The 13,803-nt window shown below is 44.7% G+C and overlaps 1 protein-coding gene across 4 annotated transcripts in view; it reads right to left on the minus strand.

Moving 5' to 3' along the window:
* Positions 1-13,803, minus strand: part of ecel1 (endothelin converting enzyme-like 1) — a 106,584-nt gene that overhangs the window by 27,639 nt on the left and 65,142 nt on the right. For all 4 annotated transcript variants that reach the window (XM_074680149.1, XM_074680148.1, XM_074680151.1 and 1 more), the window contains exons 8-12: positions 13,068-13,166; positions 12,509-12,583; positions 4,749-4,852; positions 3,528-3,586; positions 1,130-1,181 (exon numbers count right to left, since the gene is read on the minus strand). In XM_074680149.1, coding sequence (XP_074536250.1) covers positions 1,130-1,181; positions 3,528-3,586; positions 4,749-4,852; positions 12,509-12,583; positions 13,068-13,166 — 389 coding nt within the window. The remainder of the gene's footprint in view (positions 1-1,129; positions 1,182-3,527; positions 3,587-4,748; positions 4,853-12,508; positions 12,584-13,067; positions 13,167-13,803) is intronic.

Consider the following 13,803-nt stretch of genomic DNA (forward strand, 5'->3'; position numbering starts at 1 on the left):
AGATGGTAACGTCGTCATCATCATCATCATCATCATCTCGGCTGCCTCGACAGCAGCAGATGCTCTTGACTTTTCCTGCTCTGGCTCATCCTGACAATGCAGAACCAGGAGGTTTTTAGGAGTTTGGTGCTCGTTTGTGTACAGCTTAGGAAAAAAAAGCAAAGCAACAGGGGAAGAGTTTTCCTGATATTATTTTCAATCATCATGTATGCTGTCAGATTAATACAATCCGGGGTAAAGCAGCTGGTGTTGGATCATTTATAATGGAACAACTTTTGAAAATCGAATGTTGAGAAATAAATCTGAAGTCACGGTCAGAGACTTGAGGTCGTCAGGTTTAAACTTTGCAGTTTAACAGTTTGATACAGATACAAACATTTTCTGCTGATTTAAAGTTTAAATATCAGAAATCAAGATATCAGGCTGAGATCAAACCATCAGGAGCAGCAGAGATGAGGATCTGAGCCGTGGTATCAGTCATGCTGAACGCTGTGCTTTTCTTATTGTCACATTAAGTCTGCTGCAGTGATTCTGCACAAACTCAGACCTGATAAGATTAAAAGAAAAGCTTTTCTTTAACAGGAGGTATTGTTTTGGTTTTGTCGCTCGTGTGAGTGTTTTTGCACATTGCAGATTATCGTCATCCAAAGATGTTCTGCCTATCAGCAGCCTGAATCGTGACTGGAGATAAAACACAAACAACTTGAATCTTAAAGACGCAGTTGAGGAGAGGACGGTTGCGCTCTGAGTAATGTGCGACTAATTCCAAGTTGTGAACACTTTTTCGACTGATGCAGAAATTCATCAACTTCTGCAGAGATGAGACACAGATCGACGCAGACAGCCAGACCCTCTGCTTTCACGCACCACCAAATTACTCGATGGACTCAAATTCAGGGAAACAACCTCTGAATGACACCTGTTCTATTAGTGGGACTTTGTTCAGTAATTGAGCTCTTGGTGGGTAGTTAAATTGGTTTAATCAGGCGTGCTGGGACGTGAGGGAAGCAGAAGCTTGCCAGACTAACCGAGCCTGTAATGACCTTTGTTGTTGTGGTGGTGGTGGGGATGTTGTTGGCTCCCTGTGGGCCGGGGCAGGGGGGGGTGGGGACAGGAGGAGGCTACTTACTGAGGGAATTCAGGGTTGTAGAGAGTGGGCTGCAGGATGCCGGCAGGAAACACTGCAACAGAGATGAAGAAGAAATGTGAGGCAGGAAGAAATAGAGCATCGTTAAAAACCCCAGTCTGATCTCAGAGAGAGAAGGAGAGGTCTGAACACATTCAGCACTGAAACACTCTCTGCTGGAGGGAAAAAGAAGGTGAGATAACTGGAAAACACACCTGAATAGCTGCATGAGTACAGATCCTGATGTACAATACAAACAGTCACACACATATACAAGCATGGAGCTAACCGTCTGTCTCTTTCTGCCCTGAAAGTGAGACAGAAGCCTGAAGCAGCTCCTTAACGCCGGCACAACCTGCCTCATGGCTGCTCGTTCAGCAGCTGTTGTTCTTACCTCTCTTATAGAGCTCCAGAGGGAAGCTCAGCTGCTGTAAAACACACTCAAATGAACACTTCTGTCTTTATAAGACCTGAAAAAGGCAACAGGGCCATCAGGAGTAAGATTCATTCTGTCTTTATAGTTATTGTTAAAGCCTGTAACGGCTGCCAAAGACTCCAAAGTGTCTTAAAATTAAACTTTCTGCAGGAGATTCTCAGAGAGTGAAGCAGAGGGATGACAGTAAAGTGAAGCACGTGTAATTTACTTTTACATCGTGTTTTCACAGACCGTATATCATAACTGATGCCATAGGTGTTCACTAACTGTGAAGCCAAGCGACCTAGAGCTCCCCCTGCTGACTTGCTGCATTATAGGTCACAGCGCTCCATTTGGAACCCATTTTAAACACATCAATTCTGTCATTGTCATCCATTTTCAGGCTGATTCCCTCTTAAAGAACATTTTGGGGGTTGCTCCTGTATTTATTTTGTTTTTCTAACTCATTGAATACTCAGCATCATGTGCTGTACATTATTTCATTCAGGAGACCCTTACCCTTCTGCCTCATTTAAAGGGCCAGTTTTACTGTAGCTCTGTCTGATAAAAGAGGAAAATTCTAGATTAAAAAAAAACAGCTTAAGATGTAGGGGTTTTATTTTCCTGTGAACTCAGACAAAACAACAGGAAGTTTTTTATTTATTCATTTATTTGTTTGTTTATTTTTTAAGAAATGAAGGATTGGTTTTAATTGGAATGCCTCACCCCCTCCTTGTCCAGAGTTTCACACACACTGTGGTAAAGATGCGACTTTTAACCAGGTGTGTGTTTGTTTTGGAATAAACTTTCTCTGTTCAGGACAACTTTTTACCAAATACAATGCAACGAGGCAAGGTTTGTATCAGTACAGTTATGTAGTGCTGCTGCATGAAGCATGACAACAAGCAAACATTGTAAGTTTGTACCGTCTGTCAGTAGCTGGCTATATGTATCGCTATCAGCAGCCCAGTGCTCTGATGTATCTGTAGGCTAACGTGACAACACGCTAACACTGTCAGTTTGTATGTAGTTTAGTAGCTGTCTATATTTAGCTCAGCTGGCAGCCCGGTGCTCTGAGACATGTCTGTAATGTGTAACGTTAGTGAATCCTGGTCATGTCCTGTCAGTCATCAGGTTTTCTGCCAGAACCAGTTTCACCAGAAGGAAATCCTGGAGCATGTGGTCCCGAAGTACGGAGAGGCAATCCCAATAAAAACGATGAACTGGATAACTCTCTGGGTTTTTAATTTGTCAAAATGACTGGAAACGTTCAGTTTTTTATATCATTGCTAAAAACTCTGTCAAAGACACGGAACAACTGGCTCAGTCAGCTGAGCGTGGAGGAACGGGGCGGCGCCTGTTTCTCTGAACAAATCTGTCCCTGCCTTCTAGTCTCTCAAAGTCCAGACCTGAAACAAAGGAAGCCAAGGAGACTAAGGCACGCCCTCACTGGGTGATGTTAATAAGATTTTAAAAAAGAGATGAAGCATAGAAATGAGCGCTGTGCGGTGGAGTCCTCTTACATCAGGGCTAAGTGAGATAAAGAGTGGTTTTGGGTTAAATAACGTGACCCAGGAGCCCGAGCCGCTGGTCGCCTGACTCTCTGTCCTCTAGCATCAGCTCCAGAGCTCCATCGATTTTTCCATGAGGGATTTAATCCAGCAGGCTGGGTGAGGACAAGCGGGGAGGAGGGGGAGATTTGTTAAAAAGTGGAGAAGGCACCTGCACAGTTTTCCTCCAGGGGGGTGTTCAGTGTGTGAGGAGGAGGAGGAAGCAGAAAGAGCGATGACAGAGAATATGATATGAGGATGTTTGGACGCTTTATCTCTGAGCGTCCGTCGTGTTGGGCTCGTTGTAAACACGGTGTAATTGTGTGTAACTAATGCAGAGTCCAGGTCGCAGTGCAGAATGACAATGGGGGAAGATTAAGTGTGTGTTTGGAGATGACAGCAGAATATCAGTGTGTGTGATGAGTCACGCTCTTACCCATTTGGTTCTTGTTAGGGAGGTAGTAGGCATTAAGAGCCTGAGGGGGGAGCAGCCACCTGAGGAGAGGAACAGAAGACAAACAGTGTTTTAATAACGGGACTCCTCACACACACACACACACACACACACACACACACACACACACACACACACACACGCACACATGCACACACTCTACCTACTCCAAACACACCCTAATCCTGAGCAGAATCCCAAACACCCCTGCTATCTCTCCCTAACACCCCCCAGTGAGAAGCGTTCAGTGTGTGTGGTCTCACAGCTAAAAAAGTTCCCTTCTGCATATAAAACTGCAGACAGTTCCTTTACGGTAATCCACTCAGAGCTGCACCAATCGATTGGCACGAAATCCCCTCAAATGAGTGACTGAAAGAGCGAGATGCCCTTGTTGTTCTTGGAGAGAAAGAGTGATGGAGAGGAGGAGACGGAGGAGGAGGAGTTCTTTCTTTCTTACAGAGATGAGACGGAGTGAGTGATGAGATGTTCACTTTCTGCCGATAAAGGAGGAGTGTGTGTGACTCCACTCTTCAGGGCGCCGTGTGTGTGTGTGTGTGTGTGTGTGTGTGTGTGTGTGTGTGTGTGTGTGTGTGTGTGTGTGTGTGTGTGTGTGTGTGTGTGTGTGTGTGTGTGTGTGTGTGTGTGTGTGTGTGTGTGTGTGTGTGTGTGGGCTAATGATACAGCTGTTTGGGCATCTTTGAATGCTAATGTGATGTAATGTGCAGCAGCAGAGAGGCTGTCCATCCCAACATGCATGTCACAGAATGAGAGGCATGTCCCAGGGCTCTGTTGCAGCCTGCCTGCTGCAGCCCGCCTGCTGCAGCCTGCCTGCTGCAGCCCGCCTGCTGCAGCCTGCCTGCTGCAGCCCGCCTGCTGCAGCCCGCCTGCTGCAGCCCGCCAGCTGCAGCCCGCCAGCTGCAGCCTGCCTGCTGCAGCCTGCCTGCTGCAGATAAGTTAACCAAATGGATTTCCACAAGCTGTGCGCACTGATTCCCTATCTGTTAGTACAATTCAGCGGCTAATCCACAAATATGACAAACAGGAAGGGATTCATGGACACATGTTGGGCATGTCAAACATTCAGGAGACACAGACGCTCAGAGCAGGTCTGGCCGGCCGCAGCAGCTGGAGCTGGCACACAGTAACCTTCTTTAACAGCTCTGTGCCGCCTGTCAGCGAGCTGAGCAGAGAGCTGGCACTCACGTGGTTTTGTCCACTTCTTTGTGGATCTTCTTCACCGATTCCTTGATGTTGAACTTGATGCTGTTCAGGATGTTCTTGAAATACGTCTTTTCGTCGACATCAAACTGCAAAACATGGACATTCAGCGTTTATGAGAGGGACAGGATAAAGGGATTGCACGGCTCTCAACCTGAAAAACCTGCTCAGATCAGACACAGAGCATGCTAAAGGTTCAGTCCACTCCAAACCATGCAGCACAGCAAACAGCATCTCTGAGCTCTGGGGCTGTTGGACACATGATGCCTTCACTTTTGAGGAAACTATCCCCAATGTAAACTTCAACCACAGCGGTGACTGCGCCATGATATTTAGGCGATGTGATGCCCAAACCTTCATGTGAGCATGTTAACTATACAGCATGGCCTCCACTTAATGAGCTGGTATGTAACCATGGCGAACACAGCTTTGAGGAATGGTTATAATCAGGGTTGGAGTGGTCAGGTGGATACACTCAGAGACACATCCCACAGCCATGACACCACACAGGTCAGTGTTTCTGTGTAGGAACAGGTAAACTGTGTGTCGCATCTATCACGACTCAACTTCACACACAGTCAGGCCACGGCCCCTGTCCCCCTCCAAACTGAAAACACAGAGGGTCTTATATTTCATAAAACACATCTCATTAGACTCAATCTGAGCCACATACACCCGACAGAGACAGGGTTAAAAAGCAGGAGAATGCCTCCTAAATCAGGGGAGTTGGCAGGTCTATCTGACCTGGCTCGCTCGGCCAGACACAGGACAGGAGCTGCAGACTTAATATGAGTGAGTGCTGAGCAGTCTGTGGGTTCAAACTGGAGTTTTCAGGATGGGTCGGCCTACAGCCATTACATTAACCTCATTTTCAGGATGGAGCAAACAGACACCACTTCAACGTCAGAGATGGAAAAGACAAGAACAGACGTGAACATTATGTCTCAGAGCAAAACCTGCTCAAAAAATGAATTCAGTCAGGACCGCTTTGTCAAAAATAAACTTTATTAACTTGCACAAGTTTCATTTGGTGGTAAGGTTCTGTTCTGGGACTCCCTGCTCTTCCACGCGCTTGCGTGGAAAGCCTGAGGCAGGAAGAGCACACCTTCCTGCCCATCATGAGCCAGGGAAACAGGGAGCGCAGCAGCAAAATAAAAACCCAGACAGAGCAGAGCAAACATGAATAAAATAACAGGAGGAGCTGGGGTGGAGGTGGGTTGTGAAGTGCCAGCAGAGGAAGCAGGAAGTAGGTTTGACAGGAGCAGCTTAAATAGCCCGCTCTAACAGCAGTTTTCCAATAGGAGGTGGACACGGGAGTCAGCCGAGCCATCAGCTGATCTGCACTGATGACGACAGCTATGTTGTTAGAGCTTGACGTCGTGACCTGCCTGAACTGTACCTTATTACATTTATGAAGGAGAAATTCAGTCACTAATCAATTTTTTCAGGAAATTAACTAGTAACTATAACTAATAACTTTTCTAGTAATTTGCCCAACGCTGTTTATCATAAGACATAAACACATGCTCGTGCAGCTCACCACGTCTGTGTTCAATGGGCAGAGTGAAGTGAGCTCCAGAATACAGAATAGAGGCCAGTTGTCTATTTTCAGTGATGTCTTTTTAGAATTCTTCTTTGGACATTGATATTTATTTGTATTTTTTTACACACATTTTTATCAGGGATTGGAGAATACTGGTGTCAGTATCAGGTATCAGGCTGATACCAGCCTTTTTTCAAGGTATCCGTACTCATAAAGGCTGCCAATACCGAGGTTTGACACCACGGCAAATATGTGTCAGGTCCTGGTCAGACAATATGAATGAACCAGGGAGAGTTAACAGTTAAACTGTTTTATTTTCACTTCAGTTTTCAGTCGATTGCCTGTTAAGGACAGAAACAGTCTGAATCAGATCGTTAAAGTCTGCTCCAGGATCACTGGAGTCCAGCTGATGGACTCAAGCTCCCTCTAGAAGAGACGTGTGGTCCAGAAAGCCAGAGGAATAACTGATCAGCCTGACTACATCCTTGCATCAGACTTTTCTCTTATGCCCTATGGGAGGCGCTATGCACTCCAGAGAAAAACAAACAGATACTCTCATTCATTCATCCCTTCAGCGATCAGGCTGCTAAATGCTGAGCACCAAACTGAACTCCCGGGGTTGATGCTGACGTGGAGTGTTACTGTGCGTCTTGTCATTGTCACTGTATTAATTATTCATTATTTATTCATTGTATGTCTTACTGTGGCACTGACAGGTGAAAGTGAAGATTGAATGTGAACGTGATCACGGATGGTCATATTAGGCTGTGTATGCTTCCATTGGTTAGTTGTGTTTTAGATGATGTACTCAACAAGGCAGAGGTAACTGCAAACTGAATTGCCCTTCAGGGATTAATACAGTTGTCTGAATCTGAATCTGAATCTGAAACATATCACTTCAACTCCAGCAGTAGTTACTTTTATTGTGCACTTTTTAAAAAGAAATGATCAAAACAAATTTTAAACTCAGGGAGAGAGAGAGCGGTTTGTCTTTATCTTGGACTTCATGTCAGAATGTCTGTGCTGTCTTTGTTCATTACGATTGTTACAGCAACACAGTCCCTGTCAGGTTGTGGCATGGCCATCGAGCTGGTAAGGAGGGGGCAGGCCTTCCTGCCTGGAACAGCCAATGACAGGGAAGCCCCGGCTTGATGAGCAGAGCCTTGCAGGTGTGCAGGCAGAAGACATGTTTTAGGTGGTGAGGAGTGCTGCAGAGACTGTTTCGCCTTCCCCATTCTGTTATCTTTAAAGCTGCTGAGAGGAGAATCTGTTTTGATTGCACTCCCTCGCCACCTTGTGGCCCGGAGTTTGCATAGTGTCTTATGACACCTTAGCAAGGTGTGTGGAGTGTTCTTTTTGGAATTAAATGGAGATCGATTGGGTCAAATTATGTCAAAGCAACCTCACTCTTCATTTTATTGATAGACTCTCAAGTTTGAACAGACCACTGCAGAATAACTGCTGCACGTGGGTTGGAGGCAACGTTAGCACAAACAGATTAGCACCTGTGTTAGCCTTTAGCTTGTGCTCTATCTCTCTCCTGTTTCTCTTTCTTCTGCTCTTCTGTCCTTTTTCTGTCTGACAGTAAGGCTCCAGTGTCCACCATCACTACTAAATTAATCACAGAAATCATTTTCAGCAGAGAAAAACACAGATCTCTCTTATCTCTGATAAACCTTATCAGCCAGCGTGGTGTTGTCATAGAGACCTAGACATGCCGTCAATCAATCTGGTCCTGGTCGACCAGCACTGAAAGCTAAGAGGTGAGAATTCAAAGTAACATGTAACCAGCAATATTTGTGCTGATAATCTCATTTTAAAGTGTGGCTTAGGATCAGGAATATATCTATAAGGGAGACTTTTTCAGGATCACTTTCAAACTCCTCACAGCCCCTTTAAGATCAGTTATGGTCATGTTTCATGTATATTAAAAATGGTGGACTGTCGTCTGACAGGAGAGTGTATTCACCAGAACTGATGGAGCGTGCTGGCCGGGGGATTGACGCCAGGTCAGGCCGGGGGAAGACTGCACAGGTAGGGTCTGTCCCCTCCATCTTAGCTGGTAGCCACAATGATATCGCCACGGGCAGCAGATGCCTGTCTTCAAAAACCCAGGGTGTGTTTGCCGTGACAATGATCTGTCACTGTGAGTTTACATTTTATGTCTCAAAAAGTTCTAGTATGGGTGCTCAGTATCGGTGAGAGGGGGTACCCGTACTGGTCTGAAAAAAAGTGATATCAAACATCCCTAATTTTTACCTTTGGACTTGATGTCCAGGTGTACCAGCGTAATGCTGTTAGCAGTTGCACAATGAAAATAAAACCTCTTTTGTCTGTCAGGAGGAAGGAGGAGGAGGAGCTGCTGAGGTCTCTTTTACACATTTAGACGTGAAACAAGAGCAAACTGCACAAAGCTGCTGAACCTCTCAGGCTCTCCTCTGCTTGTCTACGATCTGTGCTGTATGTTTGTGGATTATCCTGTGAGATGGAACGGATAATCGCAGGAAATGATGAGCACTTCATGGAGCTACTATCAGCTGTAACCTGTTTGTAGAGACTGGTAGTGTTTCAAACCCAAACCATGCTTCAGCGTTTTCACAGACCGTAGCCACCAGTCTGTTCAGAGAGTTTGGGAAGTGCCCCTGCAGCCAACGACTGAGTTATAGCTGCAACATAATCTTTAAGAGCAAATCTTTTAATTAAAGCACATCAGCCCATCGAGCTTAACGTCTCTTTCTGCCACCAACACAAACAGATCTTTAATTACAGTGTTTGAGCATGGAGCAGAAATGACTAGAAAAGAGGACAACACCTTTTTGTTCATGACTCAACCTGTTTTAATCCACAGGCAGCTGTTACAAGTCGCTACTCTGTCACATCCAGAGCTCAGCATGGTTAGCGTATTTCCACCTTTGATGAAGACTTTCTTTCTGTTATTATCTTAAATGAGTCAGAGTTTAAAAAAAAAAGCCCCAGAACAATAAAAGCGAAACCAAATCCAGTTTTCCATCCAGGCGTCTGGAGAGCAATCTGCCTGCTGTAGAAAAAGATCAGAGATCTGTTTCAGTAATGTGGAGATGTAAATATTTAACCTGAGCCTATCATCGGTGAAATAACAACATTAAGTGGCTTTACTTTAATTTGGAGCATTAGCGCTGACAGATTTCATCCTCTGCTCTGGTTCACCCTGAGCCTGCAGGCTGCATTCAAACCGTTCTGAAGTCTTTAGCAGCACTTTATTACAGATAATTACAAAGCCTCTACAGCAAGTTAGACTTTCAACATCAACATCCATCTGACACACACACCACACACACACACACACACACACACCACACACACACACACACACACACACACACACACACACACACACATACACATACACACACACACATACACACACACACACACACACACACACACACACACACACACACACATACACATACACACACATACACACACACACATACACACACATACACACACACACACACACACACACACACACACACACACACACACATACACATACACATACACACACATACACACACACACATACACACACACACACACACACACACACACACACATACACATACACATACACATACACACACATACACACACACACATACACACACACACACACACACACACACACATACACATACACACACACACATACACATACACACACATACACACACACACATACACACACACACACACACACACACACACACACACACACACACACACATACACATACACACACATACACACACACACATACACATACACATACACACACACACACACACACACACGCACACACACACACACACACACACACACACACACTCACAATAACCTCAGTCTGTGTTTTATCTGAGTGTGAAGTGAGACAGAGCCAGATGTGCCGTTTGTCCTGTTGGGACTTTAATGTGAATTCCTGCAGATGGGTGAGTATTTCTTTAGTTTGAGGCAGATGCTGACTTAAAGTTTGTGTTGTTTAACATCCAAAAGGATTTAGGTGACTGAACCTCAACTGACTGAACAGAGGGACTAAAGTTCAAATGTTCAAATCCTCAAAGCCCTGCTTAAAGATGAGATGATGAAGCCCTTCCTGCACGCCCTAAGGTTCACAAACGGTCTCTGATTCTGCTGTTGAAGGTGGAGGAAAATATTCCAGTGTTCACATCACACAACAGAAAATACGACCTGTTTGTTAAAATAGCGACCAACAAGTCATCAGCAACTCCCTATGACAGAAATCAGACCACAAAGAAAGGAGAAATGTGACCATCAGTGACAGCTGTAAACTCAATCAATCAACAAATTAGACTGTTATAACTTATTATAGAGAGAATTCTAACCTGCAGGTTATTTATCACTTATTAAAGAGTCTTTGAAGAGACAGACACTCACTAAACACAGACTGTCTGATCATACACTGGCTGTTTAAACTGGTTGGTACAGAAATCAGTGGTTAGAGAGATCTTTGAGAGTCTGGAGGCTTCATAACACAGGACAGGTAGAAACTGAGATCATTTCCTCATCACCTGTCCAAATCAGACAAATGTTAGAAACAGATTTTTAACAAGAGTTACACATTTATGCCATGCATTTCTAAATCTGCCCAAAGAGAAACAGAGGTGAAGAGAGTTTGGTTTAGCGTTTACTACTTGTTCAGCTTTGGTCGCGTGCGTTGATGTACAAAGCGAGAACAAACAGGTAAAGGAGGGTTAGGAGGGTTTAACTACCAGAAGAGGTGAGGTTGAGGTGTGGTCCCGCTCCTGGAACTCTGCTAGAAGCTTCACTTAATGTTGTTTCTCTTTTTGCTTTTAACCCCTTTTAATTGCACTACCTCGCCACCTTCTGGCCGGAGACTCACTCACACTGTTGTAAGTGACTTTTAGCAAGGTGTGTGTTTGTTTTGGAATAAATTGGAGATCAGATTGAAACCAATTGTCTTTTTTTACTGGATACAAGGCGCCAAGGTGAGGAATTTATCAGTTTAGTTATTAAGTGCTATGGTTTGAAATATGACATTGAACTAATGTTGTAGCAGCTGGCTATATGTAGCGCTCTCGTCACCCTGGTACTCCAACGTTTCTGTAGGCTAACGTGACAACACGCTAGCACTGTCAGTTTGTATGTAGTTTAGTAGCTGTCTATATTTAGCTCAGCTGGCAGCCCGGTGCTCTGAGACATGTCTGTAATGTGTAACGTTAGTGAATCCTGGTCATGTCCTGCCAGTCATCTACCAAGCAGAGCTAACGTAACCTCACTCTTCATTTTATTGATAGACTCTCAAGTTTGAACAGACCACTGCAGAATAACTGCTGCACGTGGGTTGGAGTCAACATTAGCGCTAACAGATTAGCCCCTGTGTTAGCCTTTAGCTTGTGCTCTATCTCTCTCCTGTTTCTCTTTCTTCTGCTCTTCTGTCCTTTTCTGTCTGACAGTTAGGCTCCAGTGTCCACCATCACTACTAAATAAATCACAGAAATCATTTTCAGCAGAGAAAAACACAGATCTCTCTTCTCTCTACTAAACTCTGTCAGCTGGTGTGGTGTTGTCATAGAGACCTAGATGTGCCGTAAATCAGTCCAGAGTTGTTCAACCTGACCTGGAAGCTACAAAGAAGCTATGAAGTAGGAACTAGGAATAGCCTCTATTGGTGCTGATAATCTCATTTTACAGTGTGGATCGGGATCAGGCAGATATGTGGAAGGGAGACTTTTGCAAGATCACTGAGAAATTCCTCACAGAGACTTTAACGCTGTGCTGTAAACTCTCTGACAAAGTGAGAGGCAGTTCCTGATCCACGTGGAAACAACCACAAATAAAAATGAACCATCCGTGCACACAGCTGTCCCCAGATGTGCTGCTCATCCATCAGTGAAGTCTGGATGTTGTATTTGTGACAGCTGGACTGGTTCTCCTCGTACCTCCTGCCTGTGCTGACTTATCTGAAGTGTATTATTGACTTGAACAGTCTCATCAGAGCGCCTGTGCTCCATTTGCTCCTGTGCATGATACGTTTTCTGCTTCGTCTTCGCACAATGAACCAAAATGAAAATCATTTGAGGAACAGAGAGGCAGAGGAAGGGATGCTGGGAAACAAATGTGGTGGAGTAAAAAAGGAGTGCTGGTATTTGGTGAGGATGACTGGAAGCTGGTGACTCACCCCGTATTCATTATCGATGAGCTCAGGTTTGAGCAGGAAGTCTGGGTATCCTGTCATCACCATCATGTGCTTTAACTAGGACAGAGGGAGAGGAAGAGAGTGATGAAGAGGAGAGAACACAGGTCCAGCATGGCCTCACATCCATGCACAGAGACTAACAGTCCCCCATACACACTGGTTTCTGGACACAGACCGCAAACACACACTCACATCAACTAATCAAACAAACCCAGTGTAATAGGATTACAGGAAGCTCTTTATATGCAGCATGGCCCTCTAAAAGGATTATAACTTCAGATTGTAAAAGTATTAGAGGGGATATCTTGCAGCGCAGACCCTAAATCAGCACCACAGAGAGATCTGGATTAGGCAATCCGCACTTCTCAATGTCAAGCCCTTGATGTATTCTATCACACACTTCCATCTAACCAAGCAATCAATCAAACCCCCGGAAAGAAAGAAAGGAGTTTGCAAAGAAATAATTAAATCCTCTGCAAACACTAATCGGATCTGGCAGCGGCTCGTGTTTGAGATGCAGGAGCTGAGTGAGGCTCTGAACCTTGGCTCGGGCAGCCTCCTTGGTGGCCTCGTCCATCCAGTCCAGCTCCTGCAGCCGGAGGTCCAAGGAGTGCTTTATGTCCTCCACCAGCTCCTGTACCTGAGGGGGATTCACAGCACACTGTCAGGAGTTTGAGCAGATGTCCATGGAACATGAGTCTGGTTCTGATCCAGGTTTCTGTCTGTTAGAGGAAGTTTGTCCTCTGCCCTGTCACTAACTGCTGCAGAGGTTTCTCCTCGTCCTGGGTCCAGTCTGACACTGAGTCCAGGATCTGATCCTGTCTTTGTGCCAGGTAGTCTAGGCTAGCTGTGTTTGTAAAGTATGATAATAAAAAGGCATTAATAGGCAACATTCATATTTACTGATAACATGACTCAAGATTCATATTCAAAACCAGCGGGTCACGACAGAGGCAGCTCCCACAATGCACTTCACAACGTCGAAACAAAGAATGTTTTTTTTGTTGTTGTCCTATTTCTGGTAAGAAAAAGTCTTGAAAGACTTCATTAAGCTAGATTCACTTAACAAACACAGTGAAATGTCCTTTTTCAAGATGTTACAAGCCAAATGAGGCCTTGATAGTTTGTGCACTGCAAAAAATGAAATCTTATCAAGTCTTTTGTCAGTAGAAAATGACTTAAAGACATAATATGAGCCACATTCACCTGACCAGTCCAGAAAAAATGTCTGATTTCAAGTTATCTAAAGACAAAATGAGGTCTGAATTATTTGTTAC

The sequence above is a fragment of the Halichoeres trimaculatus genome, unplaced genomic scaffold, assembly GCF_033239565.1.
Source record: "Halichoeres trimaculatus isolate MK-OKI-2021-1 unplaced genomic scaffold, fHalTri1.1 fHalTri1_scaffold_9, whole genome shotgun sequence".
Classification (NCBI taxonomy): domain Eukaryota; kingdom Metazoa; phylum Chordata; class Actinopteri; order Labriformes; family Labridae; genus Halichoeres; species Halichoeres trimaculatus.